Source organism: Oryctolagus cuniculus, chromosome 3 (genome assembly GCF_964237555.1).
Source record: "Oryctolagus cuniculus chromosome 3, mOryCun1.1, whole genome shotgun sequence".
NCBI classification, from domain to species: Eukaryota; Metazoa; Chordata; class Mammalia; order Lagomorpha; family Leporidae; genus Oryctolagus; species Oryctolagus cuniculus.
In genome coordinates, this window is record NC_091434.1 from 144,875,431 (window position 1) to 144,893,945 (window position 18,515).

General features: G+C 39.2%; 1 protein-coding gene across 1 annotated transcript in view; it reads left to right on the forward strand.

Annotated features, from left to right (window-relative positions):
- GNAI1 (G protein subunit alpha i1) overlaps positions 1-18,515 on the forward strand; it is a 111,129-nt gene that overhangs the window by 63,202 nt on the left and 29,412 nt on the right. Inside the window, exons 2-3 of the mRNA XM_002712018.5 lie at positions 45-87; positions 175-316. Of these exons, the coding sequence (XP_002712064.1) occupies positions 45-87; positions 175-316 (185 nt within the window). The remainder of the gene's footprint in view (positions 1-44; positions 88-174; positions 317-18,515) is intronic.

An 18,515-nucleotide genomic window follows, 5' to 3' on the forward strand; every position in this document is an offset into this window, starting at 1 on the left:
GAAGTCCGAAATCCCTGATTTGATTTGATTTGGTCTTTTTTTAGGTGCTGGTGAATCCGGGAAAAGCACAATTGTGAAGCAGATGAAGTAAGTAAATTGAAAATATTAAATTTGTTCAAGTGTCATCTCTTGTCAAAGGAAGTCAGTGTCTTGTTTTCCTTGTCCACTGGTTAGAATCATCCATGAAGCCGGCTACTCGGAAGAGGAGTGTAAACAGTACAAAGCCGTGGTCTACAGCAACACCATCCAGTCCATTATCGCTATCATCAGGGCCATGGGGAGGCTGAAGGTAGACTTCGGCGACTCAGCTCGGGCGGTAAGAGATGAGCAGGCCTCATGAGTAACTTGCCTGATTGCACAATACCATGTGACAAAGGCTTGTCTGGACTCATCATGGGAGTCAGGATGGCAGGAATGAGGGAAGTGAGCCAGAGCTCTAGAAGTGAGTGGAAGAATAATATACAGGGCTGTGTGAACTCCCCTTTATAGCTATACTCTCCTCATCCATCCCATGGCATAGACAATTGAACAGTAACTGCAGTTGTATAAACAGTGGGTATCTCTCTCTCTCCATGACTGTTTTTAGTAGTGAATGGGGTAAATGGCTTACACCAGCAATTCTCAACATGTTTTTTTTAATTTGGAATACTGACCTGATCTAATTATTTGTAATCATGCCAGAATAATTTTTTGAAAAAAACAATCTAATTGCAAATGATAGACACAGTGTAAAAGTTTGCTGATCATCAGAGAAGGGACATGCTGACTATTAGAAGCATTTGTCAGAGTTTTAGAGCTGAAGAGGACTGTTGGAGACAAGCTGGTCCCACTTCGTTATTTTACCAGGTAATAAAATGGGAACCAAGGAAATTAGGTGACAGAGAGTGCCATGCTGCTGGTGTGCACCAGGAGCTCGAGCTGGGCGTCCTTGTTTGGCTCGGAGACTTGGTTCCAGTTTCACTGGAAATGGCCCTGGTCCTTGCCTATGACAGTTTGTTTTTCTTCTTTCACCACCCCGCCTGCTTTTGCTTGCTTAATCTATTAGCTTCAAGGCTGTTATCAGTGTATGGTTCATTTTCCCTTGATTTTTTATTAAAATAACTGTCATAAATTTTTTTTAACTTTTATTTAACAAATATAAATTTCCAAAGTACAGCTTATGGATTACATTGACTTTTTTCCCCCATAACTTCCCTCCCACCCGCAGCCCTCCCATCTCCCACTCCCTCTCCCATTCCATTCACATCAAGATTCATTTTCAATTCTCTTTATATACAGAAGATCAGTTTAGTATATACTAAGTAAAGATTTCAACAGTTTTCACCCACACAGAAACACAAAGTGTAAAGTACTGTTTGAGTACTAGTTATAGCATTAATTCACTTTGTAGAACACATTAAGGACAGAGATCCTACATGAGGAGTAAGTGCACAGTGACTCCTGTTGTTGACTTAACAAATTGACACTCTTGTTTATGGTATCAGTAATCACCTTAGGTTCTTGTCCTGAGTTGCCCAGGCTATGGAAGCCTTTTGAGTTTGTCGACTCTGATCTTAGTTAGACAAGGTCATAGTCAAAGTGGAAGTTCTCTCCTCCCTTCAGAGAAAGGTAGCTCCTTCTTTGATGGCCTGTTCTTTCCACTGGGATCTCACTTGCAGAGATCTTTCAATTAGGTTTTCTTTTTCCTCTTTCTTTCTTTCTTTCTTTCTTTCTTTCTTTCTTTCTTTCTTTCTTTCTTTCTTTCTTTCTTTCCTTCCTTCCTTCCTTCCTTCTTTCCTTCTTTCCTTCTTTCCTTCTTTCCTTCTTTCCTTCTTTCCTTCTTTCCTTCTTTCCTTCTTTCCTTCTTTCCTTCTTTCATTGCCAGAGTGTTTTGGCTTTCCACTCCTAAAATACTCTCATGGGCTCTTCAGCCAGATCTGAATGTCATAAAGGATGATTCTGAGGACAGAGTACTGTTTAGGACATCTGCCCTTCTATGAGTCTGCTGTGTATCCCGCTTCCCATGTCGGACCTTTCTCTCCTTTTTAATTCTGTCAGTTAGTATTAGTAGACACTAGTCTTGTTTATGTGATCCCTTTGACTCTTAGTCCTATCATTATGATCAATTGTGAACAGAAATTGATCACTTGGACTAGTGAGATGGCATTGGTACATGCCACCTTGATGGGATTGAATTGGAATCTCCTGGCACATTTCTAACTCTACCATTTGGGGCAAGTCAGATTGAGCATGTCCCAAATTGTACATCTCCTCCCTCTCTTATTCCCACTCTTATATTTAACAGGGATCACTTTTCAGTTAGATTTCAACACCTAAGAATAATTGTGTGTTAATTACAGAGTTCAATCAATACTATTAAGTAGAACAAAAAAAATACTAGGAGGGATAAAGTATTAAGTTGTTCATCAACAGTCAGGACAAGGGCTGCTCAAGTCTCTGTTTCTCATAGTGTCCATTTCCTTTCAACAGGTTTCCTTTTTGGTGCTCAGTTAGTTGTCACTGATAAGGGAGAACATATGATATTTGTCCCTTTGGGACTGGCTTATTTCACTCAGCATGATGTTTTCCAGATTCCTCCATTTTTTTGCAAGTGACCAGATTTCATTTTTTTTTACTGCTGTATAGTATTCTATATAGTACATGTCCCATAATTTCTTTATCCAGCCTACTGTTGATGGGCATTTAGGTTGATTCCAGGTCTTAGCTATTGTGAATTGAGCTGCAATAAACATTAAGGTGCAGACAGCTTTTTTGTTTGCCAATTTAATTTTCTGTGGGTAAATTCCAAGGAGTGGATGGCTGGGTTGTATGGTAGGGTTATATTCAGGTTCCTGAGGAATCTCCAGACTGACTTCCATAGTGGCTTGACCAGTTTGCATTCCCACCAACAGTGGGTTAGTGTTCCTTTTGCCCCACATCCTCTCCAGCATCTGTTGTTGGTAGATTTCTGTATGTGAGCCATTCTAACTGGGGTGAGGTGAAACCTCATTGTGGTTTCGATTTGCATTTCCCTGATGGCTAGTGATCCTGAACATTTTTTCATGTGCCTGCTGGCCATTTAGATTTCCTCATTTGGAAAATGTATGTCTAAGTCCTTTGCCCATCTCTTAAGTGAGTTGTTTGTTTTGTTGTTGTAGAGTTTCTTGATCTTTTTGTAGATTCTGGTTATTAACCCTTTATCTGTTGCATAGTTTGCAAAAATATTTTTCCCATTCTGTCAGTTGCCTCTTCACTTTCCTGACTGTTTCTTTTGCAGTACAGAAACTTCTCAATTTGCTGCAATTCCAATTGTTAATTTTGACTTTGACTGCCTGTGCCTCCGGGGTCTTTTCCAAGAAGTTGTTGTCTGTGCCTATATCTTGCAGGGTTTCTCCAGTGTTTTCTAATATTTTATGGTGTCGGGTTGTAGATTTAGATCTTTAATCCATGTTGAGTGGATTTTTGTGTAAGGTGTAAGGTAGGGGTCTTACTTCATGCTTCTGCATATGGAAATCCAGTTTTCCCAGCACCATTTATTGAATAGACTGTCCTTACTCTAGGGATTGGTTTTGGATCCTTGATCAAATAAAAGTCGGCTGTAGATGTTTGGATTGATTTCTGGTGTTTCAATTCTGTTCCATTGGTCTATCCATCTGGTTCTGTACCAGCACCATGCTGTTTTGATTATAACTGCCTTGTATTATGTCCTGAAATCTGGTATTGTGATGCCTCTGGCTTTGTTTCTGTTGTACAAGATTGCATTAGCTATTCGAGGTCTCCTGTGTCTCCATATGAATTTCAGCATCATTTTTTCTAGATCTGAGAAGAAGGTCTTTGGTATTTTGATTGGTATTGCATTGAATCTATAAATTGCTTTTGGGAGAATGGACATTTTGATGATATTGATTCTTCCAATAGATAAGCATGGAAGATTTTTCCATTTTTTGTTATCCTCTTCTATTTCTTTCTTTTAGATTTTGTAATTCTCATTGTAGAGATCTTTAACGTCCTTGGTTAAGTTTATCCTAAGGTATTTGTTTTTGTAGCTATTGTGAATGGGATTGATCTTAGAAGTTTTTTTCTCAGCCATGGCATTGCCTGTGTATACAAAGGCTGTTGATTTTTGTGCATTGATTTTATATCCTGCTACTTTGCCAAACTCTTCTATGAGTTCCAATAGTCTCTTAGTAGAGTTCTTTGGATCCCCTAAATAAAGAATCATATCTGCAAAGAGGGGTAGTTTGACTTCTTCCTTCCCAATTTGTATCCCTTTAATTTCTTCTTCTTGCCTAATGGCTCTGGCTAAAACTTCCAGAACTATGTTGAATAGCAGTGGTGAGAGTGGGCATCCCAGTCTGGTACCAGATCTCAGTGAAATGCTTCCAACTTTTCCCCATTCAGTGGGATGCTGGCCATGGGTTTTTCATAGATTGCTTTGATTGTATTGAGGAAAGTTCCTTCTATACCCAATTTCCTTAGAGTTTTCATCATGAAAGGGTGTTGTATTTTATCAAATGATTTTTCTGCATCTATTGAGATAATCATATGGTTTTGCTTTTGCAGTCTGTTAATGTGGTGTATCACATTGATTGATTTGCAAACATTGAACCATCCCTGCATACCAGGGATGAATCCCACTTGGTCTGGGTGGATGATCTTTCTGATGTGTTGTTGCATTCTAATGGCCAGAATTTTATCGAGGATTTTTGCGTCTATGTTCATCAGGGATATTGGTCTGTAATTGTCTTTCAATGCTGCATCTTTTTCAGGCTTAGGGATTTTGGTGATGCTGACTTCATAGAAAGATTTGGGAGGATTCCTTCTTTTTCGATTATTCTGAATAGTTTGAGAAGAATTGGAGTTAGTTCTTCTTTAAATGTCTGGTAGAATTCAGCAGTTACTCTGTCCGGTTCTGGGCTTTTCTTTGTTGGGAGGGCCTTTATTTCTGTTTCAATTTCTGTCTCAGTTATGGGTCTGTTTAGGTTTTCTTTGTCTTAATGGTTCAATTTAGGTAGTCCAGGAATCTATCCATTTCTGATAGTTTTCCCTGTTTGCTGGCATACAACTCCTTGTAGTAATTTCTGATGATTCTTTTTATTTCTGTGGTGTCTATTGTTACGTTTCCTTTTTCATCTCTGATTTTATTGATTTGGGTCTTTTCTCTTCTTTTTTTAGTTAGATGGTCCAATGGTGTGTCAGTTTTGTTTTATTTTTTTTTTTTTCAAAAAACCAGCTCTTCATTTTACTGATCTTTTTTAATTTTTTTTTTATTCAATCCTGTTGATTTCTTATCTGATTTTAATTATTTCTCTTCTCCTACTAGATTTGAGTCTGGTTTGCTGCAGTTTTTCTAGATCCTTGAGATGCATTGAAAGCTCATTTATTTGGTGCCTTTCTAAGTTCTTGATGTAGGCACCTATTGCTATAAACTTTCCTCTTAACACTGCTTTTGCTGTATCCCTTAAGTTTTGATATGTTGTATTGTTATCCTCATTTACTTCCAGAAAGATTTTGATTTTCTTCTATGACCCAATGTTCATTCAAGAGAATGTTGTTCAGTCTCCATGTGTTTGCATACAATCTAGGGATTCCTGAGTTGCTAATTTCTAGCTTCATTCTACTGTGGTCTGAGAAGCTGCATGGTATGATTGCAGTTCTTTTGAATTTGCTGAGACTTGCTTTATGGGCTAGTATGTGGTCAATCCTAGAGAAGGTTCCATGCACTGCTGAGAAGAATGTAAATTCTTTAAATGTAGGATTGAAAGTTCTGTAGATATCTGTTAGATCCATTTGGGCTATAGTGTCAATTAAATCTGCTGTCTCCTTGTTGATCTTCTGTCCAGTTGATCTGTCTATTTCTGAGAGTGGAGTATTGAAGTCCCCCAGTACTATTGTATTGGGGTCTAAGTCTCCCTTTAAGTCCATTAACATATCTTTGAAATAAACCAGTGCCCTGTAATTAGGTGCATATGCATTTATAAGAGTTATATCTTCCTGTTGAATTGAACCTTAATCATTATTTAGTGCCCCTCTTTGTCTCTCTTAACAGTTTTTGTGTTAAAGTTTATTTTTCCTGATATTAATATGGCTACACCAGCTCTTTTTTGGTTTCTGTTGGCATGGATTATCTTTTTCCAACCTTTCACTTTCAGTCTGCATGCATCTTTGTTGGAAAGATGTGGTTCCTGTAGGCTGCAAATAGAAGGGTTTTGTTCCTTAATCCATTCAGTCAGTCTGTGTCTTTTAACTGGAGAGCTGAGGCCATTAACGTTAAATGTGACTCTTGATATGTAGTAACTTTGCCCTGCCATTTTCCCAAAGATATTTCTGATATGTGCTTTGAGTTTCCTGTGATCTTTTCCTGGGAAGTTTTCTTCCTTTACCTTCTTTCATATTGCTGGCCATGTTTCTGTGTTTCTGTGTGCAACACATCTTTAAGCATATTTTGCAGGGCTGGACGAGTGGTGACAAGTTCTTTCAATTTTTTTTTGCTATGAAAGGTCTTTATTTCACCTTCATTCACAAATGAGAGCTTTGCAGGATATAATATTTTGGGCTAGCAGTTTTTCTCTCTTAGTACCTGGGCTATATCTTGCCATTCCGTCCTAGCCTGTAGGGTTTCTGATGAGAAGTCTGCTGTGAGTCTAATTGGAGATCCACTGAGAGTAATGTGACATTTCTCTCTTGCACATTTTAGAATCTTTTCTTTATGTTTTACTGTGGTGACTTTGATTACAACATGTCGTGGTGAGGATCTCTTTTGGTTATGTTTATTAGGGGTTCTATGAGCTTCCTGTACTAGGATGTCTCTGTCCTTCTCCAAACCCGGGAAGTTTTCTGCTAGTATCTCACTAAAAAGGCCTTCTAATCCTTTCTCCCTCTCCATGCCTTCAGGAACTCCTAGAACCCAAATGTTGGGTTTTTAATAGTATCCTGTAGATTCCCGACAATTTTTTTAGATTTCTAATTTTCTCTTCTTTTCTTTGGTTTGACTGTATACTTTCCTGTGCTCTGTCTTCTAAGTACAATATTCTCTCTTCTGCTTCACTGATTCTGTTTTTAAGGCTCTCTAATGCATTTGTCATTTGATCTATTGAGTTCTTCATTTCATTTTGATTTCTCTTCAATATCACAATTTCATGTTCTACTAGTTTCTTCATTTCATTTTGATTCCTCCTTAAGATTTCATTTTCATGAGAGAGATTTTCTATCCTGTCCAGTAAGGATTTCTGTAGTTCAAGAATTTGTTTTTGAGAACTTCTAAATGTTCTATATCATAATTTTTTTTTTTTAAAAATCCGTATCTTGCATTTCTTCTATCTCATGATCTTTATAATCTTGAATTGGGATGTCTTGTTCATTTGGGGCATCATAATGTCTTCCTTGTTCTTGTTTCCTTGGTTTCTGTGTTTGTTGTTTGGCATTGTGGAGATATTCTTTGGTTTCTTCTTCTTTTTTCTTTTTTCCTCGTTGTGGTGGTTTTTCTCGTTACACTATGACTCTAGATTAAGTGGACTGTTTGCTTTTGATGGATCCTTAGAGGCTTGTGATGGGTGTGGCCAGAGAGCTCTGGTTATTCAGGGTTAAGGGTGTGCCAAAGGTGATACATCCAGGTTAGGCGTGGTAAATCTTCTCTCTCTCTCTCTCTCTCTCTCTCTCTTTTTTAATTCAGAAGGCAGTCAGTGTGTGAGCTCTGGCCCCTGAGGGTATAATATTCGTGTGCTCTATCCCAAGGACCACACAAAGAATCTGTTCAGTCCTCAGTGTAAGCTCAAATTCCCCTGTAATCTTCCACCGGGTTACCAAGGTTGCCGAGTTTGTGGCATCTTAGGCACTGGTGAGTTCTCTCACACATCCTGTTTTTTTTTTTTTTTTTTTTTTTTTTTCACAGTCTCATTTCATTAGCTCCACACATTCGCTAGGTCTTAATCTGCTGTTATTTTTCCCCACCAGAATCAGATTTTTCTGCTTGGCTGAGGGTGGGTGCAGCCCGGAGGTGGCACAGCTTTTACATATGTCCAAAATGGCGCCTGCTCTTTGTCTTGCTCACCTTTGTAAGGTGAGTGGAGAGAGAGAATCGTGTCCATACTGATCCCTTTTTTTTCCCCCTCTAGTTAGCCTGGTGAACTTTCTCTCGCGGGGCTTCAAGCCTCGTTCCCTCTAGACTCTTCCTGCCACTTCCCTGCCAGTGTCTCGGGCTACTGAAGTTTCACCTCACCTCCCTTTCTAGCACTGGTACTTAGACTTGGTGGCTGGGGTCCTGAGCTGTGGGCGCCCATGCCCTCCTTGTAGGTCCACCGTGTCCCAGTAGTTCCAGAAGAGTTTCCTCTGCAGTTTTTTCCCTAACTCTTCCCTGAAACTACAGGATCTCCACTTTTATTAAACTATCTTTTCCCAGACTATCAGTGTGCTCCCTCCCTATTCCACCATCTTGGAGGAAGCCCTCTGACATAAAATTTAATGTGACCAGGAGCCTTTACTTGAATCCTTAGTTTAATTTTTTATATTTGGCACAGAGTAAAGGTATTATATGTTTACTAATGTTCATCTTTATAGTTCCTTTCTGTTTTTATATATTTAACATGTATATTGTGCTATCTTGACTATTAATACTGTGAAGTTTTCAGGTATAGAGGCGAACTATTTGTCTTGCTGTCTGCTAGGTTTTTTTTTTTTTAATATACAGACTCAATTCCTGCTTAATAGGAAAGAAAAAATAATGCAAACAACATCAGAGAATACACATTGGTCAATCTGTTGAATGTCTTCCTTTTTGTAAATTTTCATTTATATTTTATTTATTAGAGTGACCGAGAGAGCTCCTGTCTAATGGTTCATTCTCCAAATGCTAGCAAAAACCAAGACTGAGCCTGGCCAAAGCCAGGAACCCAATCCAGGTGTCCCAAGAGGGTGGTGGGGACTGGACTAGTTAAGTCATCAATGCCTCTCAGGGTATGCACTAGCAGGAAGCTGGAATCAAGAGCAGGGCTAGGACTCAAACACAGGCCCTCTGATATGAGATGTGGGCATCCCAAGCAGTACTTTCAGCTCTGTGCTGTATTTTCACTCATGGTTGTTCTTTTTATGTTACTAAAAATTTTTTACTGGGGCCGGCGCTGTGGCATAGCAAGTTAAGCCCCCATCTGCAGAGCTAGTATCACATGTGGGTATAGATTGGAGATTGGAGTCCCAGCTACTCCACTTTCAATCCAGCTTCCTGCTAATACACCTGGGAAAGCAGCGGAAGATGATCCAAGTGCTTGGGGCCCTGCACACACGTGGGAAACTCAGATGAGATTCCTGGCCCCTGGCTTCGGATCCACACAGCTCCAACCATTGCAGCCATTTGGGCAGTGAACCAGCAGTTGGAAGATTTCTCTCTCTCTCTCTCTCTCTCTCTCTCTATCTCTATCTCTATCTCTATCTCTGCCTTTCAAATAAATAAATAAATAAATAAAAAATTTGTTAAAATTTACTGAGCCTTTTTTCTCAGAGTTTTTCCTTTCAAAAAGAGATTTAAAAGTTTATTGTGATGAATTAAAAATTGGCCGGCGCTGCGGCTCACTAGGCTAATCCTCTGCCTTGCGGCGCTGGGACACCGGGTTCTAGTCCCAGTCGGGGCGCTGGGTTCTATCCCGGTTTCCCCTCTTCCAGGCCAGCTCTCTGCTGTGGCCAGGGAGTGCAGTGGAGGATGGCCCAAGTACTTGGGCCCTGCACCCCATGGGAGACCAGGATGAGTACCTGGCTCCTTCCATTGGATCAGCGCGGTGCGCCAGCCACAGTGGCCATTGGAGGGTGAACCAACGGCAAAGGAAGACCTTTCTCTCTGTCTGTCTCTCTCTCACTGTCCACTCTGCCTGTCAAAAAATAAAAACAAAAAAGATTATAAATGGATTTCGAGTTCATTTGGATGTTATTGTGTATATTTGAAGTTTTCAAAACTGTTATCGGAGATATATAGAAAGTAAAATGGTTTATACAGTGAACCAAACTGATCTGTGTTATCACAGTTATTTTTCTTATGACAAGAACAGCTAAAATATACTTATTTAACCAAATTCCTTAGTATACTGCAGTTTTATTAACTGTATTCCTCACATTGTCAACAGGACAAGTTAACGAATGTTGATGAGGGTGTGAGAAGAAGGAACCCTAATGTATTATTGATGAAAATGTTGATTGGAATAGCTGTTACAGAAAACAGTAGGGAGATTCCTCCAGAAACTAAAGATTGGACTAGTGTGTGACACAGCAGCCCTTCTGGGTGTGTCCACAGAGATGAAACCACCGCCTCAGGAAGGTATCCACACTTTCATGTCCATTGCATTTTTTCCCCTCAATGACTAAAACATGGGAACAACCTTTAGGTCTATCAGTGGGTAAAAGAGTCAAGAAGATGATGGTATACACCCGGGAATATTGGAAATATTACTTGGCCTTAAAAAGGAGGTCCTGCAATCTTCACAACATTAATGGACCTGGAGGACATGATGCTGAGTGAAATATGCCAGGCTAGGAAAAGCACTGCCTATTCTCATTGGTATGTGGAATTTTTATGTAAAAATAGAGAGGTCAAATATAAGTGAAGAAAATCGTGGATACAGGGTCCAAGTAGCAAATGTGTAGGATGAATAGATCTAGAGATATAATGTACAACATGAGGGCCATAGATAAGATCATTTTAATAATTTACTCATTTAATGATTCATTCATTTGTTAAAAAAGCATTTGTTGAAGGAGCATTTGAAAAATTCATAAATTACATATTAAGCAGATAGTAATTAAAAATATTCTGGATATGATCAAATCTTATTTCAGAAAAGATGATTCAGAAGGAAGTCACAAATTATTAAGAATAGTCTTGAAATCTGCTTGGCAGTGTTAGTCACCCTAAGCTTTTTAAGCTTTATCTACAAGGACTCTGGAGAAGGGAGCTACCCTGAGAAGAAGGAGCAGGGATTGATGTAAATTGCACTTTATGTCAATTCCAGTTGCAGTGATTTAAGCCACTTATTAAAGTCACATAGATGGTGTTCTGCGCTCAGACCTCACATAGTTGTAGAACGGTTAGTGTCCTCTATTTAGGAGATAGTGAAAGGTAAATGCAAGCAGCATTTTACAGAACAGGACCATTTTCTGGTCCTACTATTTTCTCAAAGAGTGTTGTTTTTCTGCCCCCTCTTATATTTTGAAAAGGTAATTTATGCTTGGTTTCCAGACTGCCTGGGAATGTTGGCTCTCTCAGGACATGCTTTCTTTTTTCCAGCTGGTTTTCTGCTGCTTTGCTTCTGTGTTTGGGCCTGCTTTGTGTCTCTTGGTTCTTTGTAGTGCTTCTTAGTCCTGGTCCTTTCAGTCTCTCTAGATATACCCTCCGACATGCTGCCATCCTGCCTGCAGGTTGTTGCTTCTGTTGGCTTCTACTATCATCATGGACACATTGACACAAAGGTTTTCATGTTCCCACCTGGCTTCCCAGTGGTTCACTCCATGTGTGTGTCTGCTTGCCTGTGTACAGGCTTGAAAACCCCCAGCCAGCCCTTGGAACTGTGCTTAGCAATGCAACGATGAACTGCACATGGCCTGGACAGGAAGAGGAAGCATTTAGCCAAGTATTACACTGTCAGTAAGAGTTTTCTAGACAAAAACAAGGAAAAAGCATTCTTGAATAAGAACCTATGTTAAAGAGCGGCTGAGTATATTTCTTTTCTACAGTATCAACTCTTGGAAGTATTAACACTGAGTTGAAAAGATAACGAGATGTTTAATTTTGGTAAATAACACAGATGGACTTCCCAAAGACAAGCAGTATGACCAATCTTTTTTAGAGATTTATTTACTTATTTAGTTAGTTACGTGAAGGGCTGAGTGCAGAGGGACAGGAAGATGGGGTGGGGAGAGATATCTATTATTTCACCATTCGAATGGCTACAACAGCCAGGTCTGGTCCAGGTTAAAGCCAGGATCCAGGACCTCCGCCTTGATCTCCAGGTGGGTGGCACCAGGGAGCTGGATCCAAAGCGTACAGTAGCTGGCACGTGAACCTGGTACTCCAGTATGGGATGCAAGCTTCCAAAAGGTGACTTAATCCAGTGTGCCACAACACACATCCCCTGGACAATCATTTTTAGTGACCGTGGATCAGTATCTATCTTCCCTGAGTCTTACCAACTTAGACATCGTAAACACGTTAATGCTTAACAACTGATAAATAAGAATTGTGCCTTTTTTAGTGTTTGGTTCTCTGGTTTTTTGAATCAGTTTGAAACATTTTGCCCGTTTGTATTTTGTGAACTCCTCTTGTGTTCTTTAGCCATTTCTGTTAAATTATGTGCCCTTCTCACATTGAGATAGTAGCTCTTCATTATACATTGCAAATATTTCTTTGCTCAGTGTATTTCTTTTGCTTTTTTAGTAGTACTTTCTTATTAAATAAGTGGATTTTTGAAATTGATTTTGACATCTGTGCTTGATCTTGTTTCAAAGGCATTTTTCACCTACGGTTATATTTTAAAATACTCCTATTTTTCTAAACTATGTATAGTTTTATTTATTTATTTTTCTGTTTATCTCTTCACCTACTTGGAAATGTTATTTTTGTTTGTTGCTAGATAGAATGGAAATATGTTTTATACTCCAGTTGTCTCTTGCCTTAACACTGTGTATTAAATAATCAGTCTGTTTCTCAAAGTCGTGAAAATGCTTCCTTTAGTATTAAATTTGGTGTGTTTTTAGATTCCATCTTTTCCGTTGACATACTCTTTTCTCTCCCAGATCAGTTACGTACTAAATTAAATTCTCTAAAAATGTTTCATTATAATAAAATAAGAATAATATATCTTTTCCAGGATTGTGAGTAATAATGACAGAATGAATATCTAACATTTGCTAAATGCTTTGGTCATAAGTGCCCAGTAAAATGCTGCTGCTATTGTTATTTATATTATTATTGTTCTTGTCAGAATCATGTTAATTTCTATAGCTTCACAGTATTAATTTGTATCTGTTAGGTTAAGTTCACCCTATCTTAATATATCAAGGCTGTCATGAATTTTTCTTCCAGGTGAACTTGAAAATCAACTTATTTCCCTCAAGTTTGTTGAAACAAAGCAGGCAAAAACAGGCCTGTTGATATTTCAATTGGGAATATATCTTTATATGTAGGTTGATTTGAGGAGAATTGGTTCCAAGGTATAAAATGCTGAGAAAGTGACTGTTATACTGTGATTTGCTGCAAGTTTGGCAGTCAGCAGGCTTGCAAAGCAGCTTAGACACTTGATAGAGGGAAATGGGATTCCTTTTAAGGCTGACCTAGAACAACCCTATTTTATGCTTATTCTCTTTAAAAGTTTCTCAGAATGAAGGTAGTCCCCCCATAGATGGTAATACATTGATAATTTGGAATCTGTTTCCTACTTGGAAACAGTGAAGTTAGGGAAGCATCACCTAGGGGCCTCTATCAGCATGTCTTAAGTACTGGAAACTTAGAACAGTGCTGCTGAAACGAGACCCCTGGACCAGGGCAGGTCCACAAACAAGAATGTGTGCAGATGAGGATGGAAATTTAGGGTATTGCCTTTAGGCAGGTTTATAGCAATTAACAGGGTACTTCAGGTTATCGCTGATCATTTATAAATATGAATTTGTTTTATGTGCTGTTCAGTTTTAGTTTTTTACTGCTATTAGTTCAGAAATAAACTGGAAGCAAATAAGAATAAAACAAAAGACTCGTCCTTCATCACACAGAGCTTGAAAAGCGCTTACTTAGAGTACCTTGTGCTCTGAAGAACAGGAAACCTTGCCTGGATGGACTAACATCCTCTCCTGCTCCCTGCACAAGGGTCACTTTTCTTTTCCAATGCTTTGGTAATTTGTTTTCATTATTTGTTCTTCCACATCTGTCTGCCAGATTGGCCAGATTGCTTTTGAGAACGGTTGCATTGCTTACCTGGCTAGCAGCAATTTATGAGAGTGCCTTCTCTTAGCACTTTGGGCAGCCAACATTTAGGATTCTTACATTAATACAAAATTGCTAACTTGTAATAGCAAATCTTCACTGAATTTCAATTGAATTTTCAACTATGCATGTTGTGGCACAGTTTTCAGTTTCTTTATTAATGATGCCTTCATTTCTGCCTTTGTGGCTGGTTCCCTTTATTCATGGTTCCGGTTGGAGTCTTGCTGTTTTGAATATCTGCTTATTTGTGTGTATATATATTCACCCTGTGCCTAATAACACAAATGCATTCCACACATTTTGTTCATTGCCTTTAAGTCCTATGGCAATATATGTATTTTAAACCCCCTTTATTATTCTATTATTAGAACATCCTCTCAATTAAAGATTTACCAAATGTTAGTGCTACTTTTAAAATTTTGCAGGAGAGCATTTTAACCTTAACTTCTGTGTGTGTTCTTTAATCTCGAAAGCCTGGAGTCAGGATCTACATGACATTTTACTTTTCAAATGGCTGTTACCACCAGTGCTTTTTGAATAATCTCATCTGTTCTTACTGTTTTCCGGTGTCCCTTTTGCTGTCTTTGAAGGTTGGGGTCTTTTCTCTTATTGCTCTTCGTTCATACCATACCATATTCCATGCATTTAGTATCTGATAAGTTCAGCCCTACTTTCCCGGTCTTCTTTTTCAAACTATTCTTGGATATTTTTACTTGATTTTTTTTCCAAGTGAATATTTGAATCATTTATCGAAGTAGTATCTTGGTTTATGTTTGAGAACAAGATGTGGAAGCATGATATTGAATTCTTTTGGTTCTGACACACATTGATAGATGTGCATATGTAGTAAAATGATATTAACTATTTGAAACGTAATGTGTGGCTGGCGCCTTGGCTCGCTAGGCTATTCCTTTGCCTGCGGCGCCAGTACTCCAGTTCTAGTCCTGGTTTGGGTGCCGGATTCTGTCCTGGTTGCTCCTATTCCAGTCCAGCTCTCTGCTGTGGCCCAAGAAGGCAGTGGAGGATGGCCCAGGTGCTTGGGCCCTACACCCACATGGGAGACCAGGAGGGGACACCTGGCTCCTGGCTTCGGACCGGTGCAGCGCACTGGCCATAGCGGCCATTTGGGGGGTGAACCAACAGAAGGAAGACCTTTCTCTCTGTCTCTCTCTCTCACTGTCTAACTCTGCCTGTTAAAAAAAAAAAGTAATGTGTGCTTCTAGCAGAGTTTATTTCTACTTCTTCCATTCACTCATCAATTATTATACATTTCTGTATCTGTTTTTACAGTAGGTTATCTTTTTTTTTTTTTTTTTTTTTTTTTTTTGGACAGGCACAGTGGACAGTGAGAGAGAGAGACAGAGAAAGGTCTTCCTTTGCCATTGTTTCACCCCCCAATGGCCGCTGCGGCCGGCGCACCACACCGATCCGAAGCCAGGAGCCAGGTATCCCCTCCTGGTCTCCATGTGGGTGCAGGGCCCAAGCACTTGGGCCATCCTCCACTGCACTCCCGGGCCACAGCAGAGAGCTGGATTGGAAGAGGAGCAACCGGGACAGAATCCAGCGCCCCAACCAGGACTAGAACCTGGTGTGCCAGCGCCGCAGGCGGAGATTAGCCTATTGTGCCGTGGCGCCGGCCTACAGTAGGTTCTATGGTCCATACAGAGAACACATACATACCTGTCATTATTGCTTGATTTTATTAATTTGAAAATACCTACATGCACATTTATTAAATTTATAAATATGCATAAAAGTCACATTTTTGCAATGCATTTATCAGTAATTTCCCTTCTTGACATAAGGAAGCCTATGTTCCATTCTAAATTTACAGCAATCTAGTCAAAAATTCTGCTCTCTGCAATTTAGTTAAAATTAACTGAGATTATTTTATTTTTGGGCTCTTTCACCCTTTTACACAATCCTATGGGAAAAGAGAAAAACAACTTCCTGTCTTCTTGCCTGAAGTCATTTCTGCTTTGATTACATTTGAGTTTACGAGAAAATGTGTTTTGTATTTGTGAACTCTTAATCAAAGAGAGTCCTTCATGTCTGAGGGTGGGCCTCTGAGTCATGAAGTGATAAACCCACTCACCTTCCTAGGATCTCCTTAAGGGTGTGCCAGCTTTGATAAGATGTGCTAGATTAAATACGTGAGAAGTTACTGAGTGGGATAGTCAAGATCATGGGGTAATTTTAATAATGACGTAAACCAAACCACTGAAATAAGACTTTATACTTCTTTTTTTTAATATTTATTTATTTATTTATTTATTTTTTGACAGGCAGAGTGGACAGTGAGAGAGAGAGACAGAGAGAAAGGTCTTCCTTTGCCATTGGTTCACCCTCCAATGGCCGCTGCGGCCGGCACACCACGCTGATGTGATGGCAGGAGCCAGGTACTTATCCTGGCCTCCCCTGGGGTGCAGGGCGCAAGCACTTGGGCCATCCTCCACTTCACTCCCTGGCCACAGCAGAGAGCTGGCCTGGAAGAGGGGCAACCGGGACAGAATCTGGCGCCCCGACTGGGACTAGAACCGGGTGTGCTAGCGCCACAAGGTGGAGAATTAGCCTTGTGAGCCGTGGCGCCGGCAAGGCTTTATACTTCTATCGTGATATTCCTGTGTTATTCCTGTGGCCCAAAATTCAAAGATATCAACATGTTTTTAATATTCCTTTTACCATATTTCTTAGTGTCTATTTTAGATCGGCTTTTTGACGTGTTCCATCATTCATAAAGTCTGTCTATTCTATCACAGTAGTGAGTCCACTAGCCTTTGGTTAAAAACTACACCCCCTCTTTTGTTTTTTTAGGTTGCTTTGACAGAAAAATTTCTGTTATCCAACTGAAATCTGGTGTCTTTTGCCCCAAGAATGCTCCTTTTTCTGCATTGTGTCTAAACAGGAAGCTACTCTTTCTTACCCTGTAATTTATGAGATATCAGCCATGATTATCCTTCAGATTCTTCTCTCCCCATCCTGGACAGATGGTCGTGAATTCTCATAAAATGGGTGACAGCTTCAAATCAAGTGTGCTGTCACTAGATGAGTGCACCAGAGAAGAAGACTTGTGCATATCTCTTTCCACATGAGTGCCTCAGACTCCTTTTTGAGTTCCTGAAGCACTCAATTCTGTGAATTGGAGTTTGCATCCTCTAAGTCATTTTTGTTTAATTCTTAGAAATTTGAAAACAGTTTAATAGGTTATATCTAAGGATTTTTCCTTTCTATTCTCAAATAAATAATTGCCTAGAAAAAATTCCTTTTTTTTTTCCGTTTATTTTCTTTTCTTGATGCCTCAGAAGAATTTCTGTGAACTGCATCATTCATCTGTAGGCCTCCTGACTGAGTTCCAGTCTTGTCCTCAGTAATCTCTCTCCTTTCTCTACCACATGTCACATTGTTTGGTACTCTCATGTTTATGCTCATAAATACTCGTAAGTAACTTTATTTTACATAAATCTTTGCAGAAACTCCATTCCATAACAAGATAAGAAGATCACAACCGTCATTGTGCAGTTTTGAAGTTTGTCTGGTTTTAGACAGTTACTGTGCTAATTGTTGACTTACTGTTGTTGCATAATCTCTTTGTATCTTGGAGTTTTTTACTATGTAAAACAAATGATTAGGTAAAATAACTTCTGCAGTGCCTTCCTGTTCAGACATATGACCTGAAAGCTGTAGGTAGACATCTGAGTGGCCTGGGTATGATGTGGAATTGTGTATTCCAGTTAGCTTCTCAAGAAGAGGCGAGTTTACATTTTGTGAAAAAGTGGCTTTAAAAAAAATTTTATTGTGTATACTTAAGGCTTATAGCATTTTACAAGATAAAAACGTAAAATGGTAACTATAGTGAAGCAAGTTAACATACCCATCATCTCACAGTGTACTTTCTGTGTGGTAATCAGAGCAGCTGAAAATCTACTTATTTAGCAGAAATCCTTACTGTAATACAGTGCTCTTAACTATAGTCTTCATACTGCATATGGTGGTCTCTCAACTTGTTCATCCTGCACACCTGATGCAAGCCTCAGGTCCTATGACGCATATGCCCCACTTCCTCTCCTTCCCTGACTCTGGGCACCACTGTTTTATTCTGTGTGTGTGTGTGTATTTGACCTGCTTTTGTTTTTAACCTAGAGGACATATGCAAAGTGTTATAAGCAAACATAGAAAGAAAATACTGCATGAGGACATAGAAAAATATTGCATGATCTCCTTACATATGGAACCTTAAAAAAAAAAGTCATTTTTGAATGCCTCAGAGAAAGTGCACTTTATAAATACAGTTTCTAAAGCTCCAAGAAACTTTTATTAAAGCTCATTTAAAAACCTGCCAAAGTGACAAGTAGAGAAATTATGCTTGATATAGTTTAATGCATAAAAATGGTCAAATGTAGAAATCTCTCATGTATGGTTATCTGGACTACTGGATAACTGTTTACTAGAACTGTTAATGGTGTTAAAGGTGACTCAAAACCCTATTCTGAGGGTTGACTGAGGAGATGGTCCACATGTTCCTTTCTTGCTTGTATTTCTCTTGTGATTTACTAAAAAGGGAAACACATGTTTGAATAATATC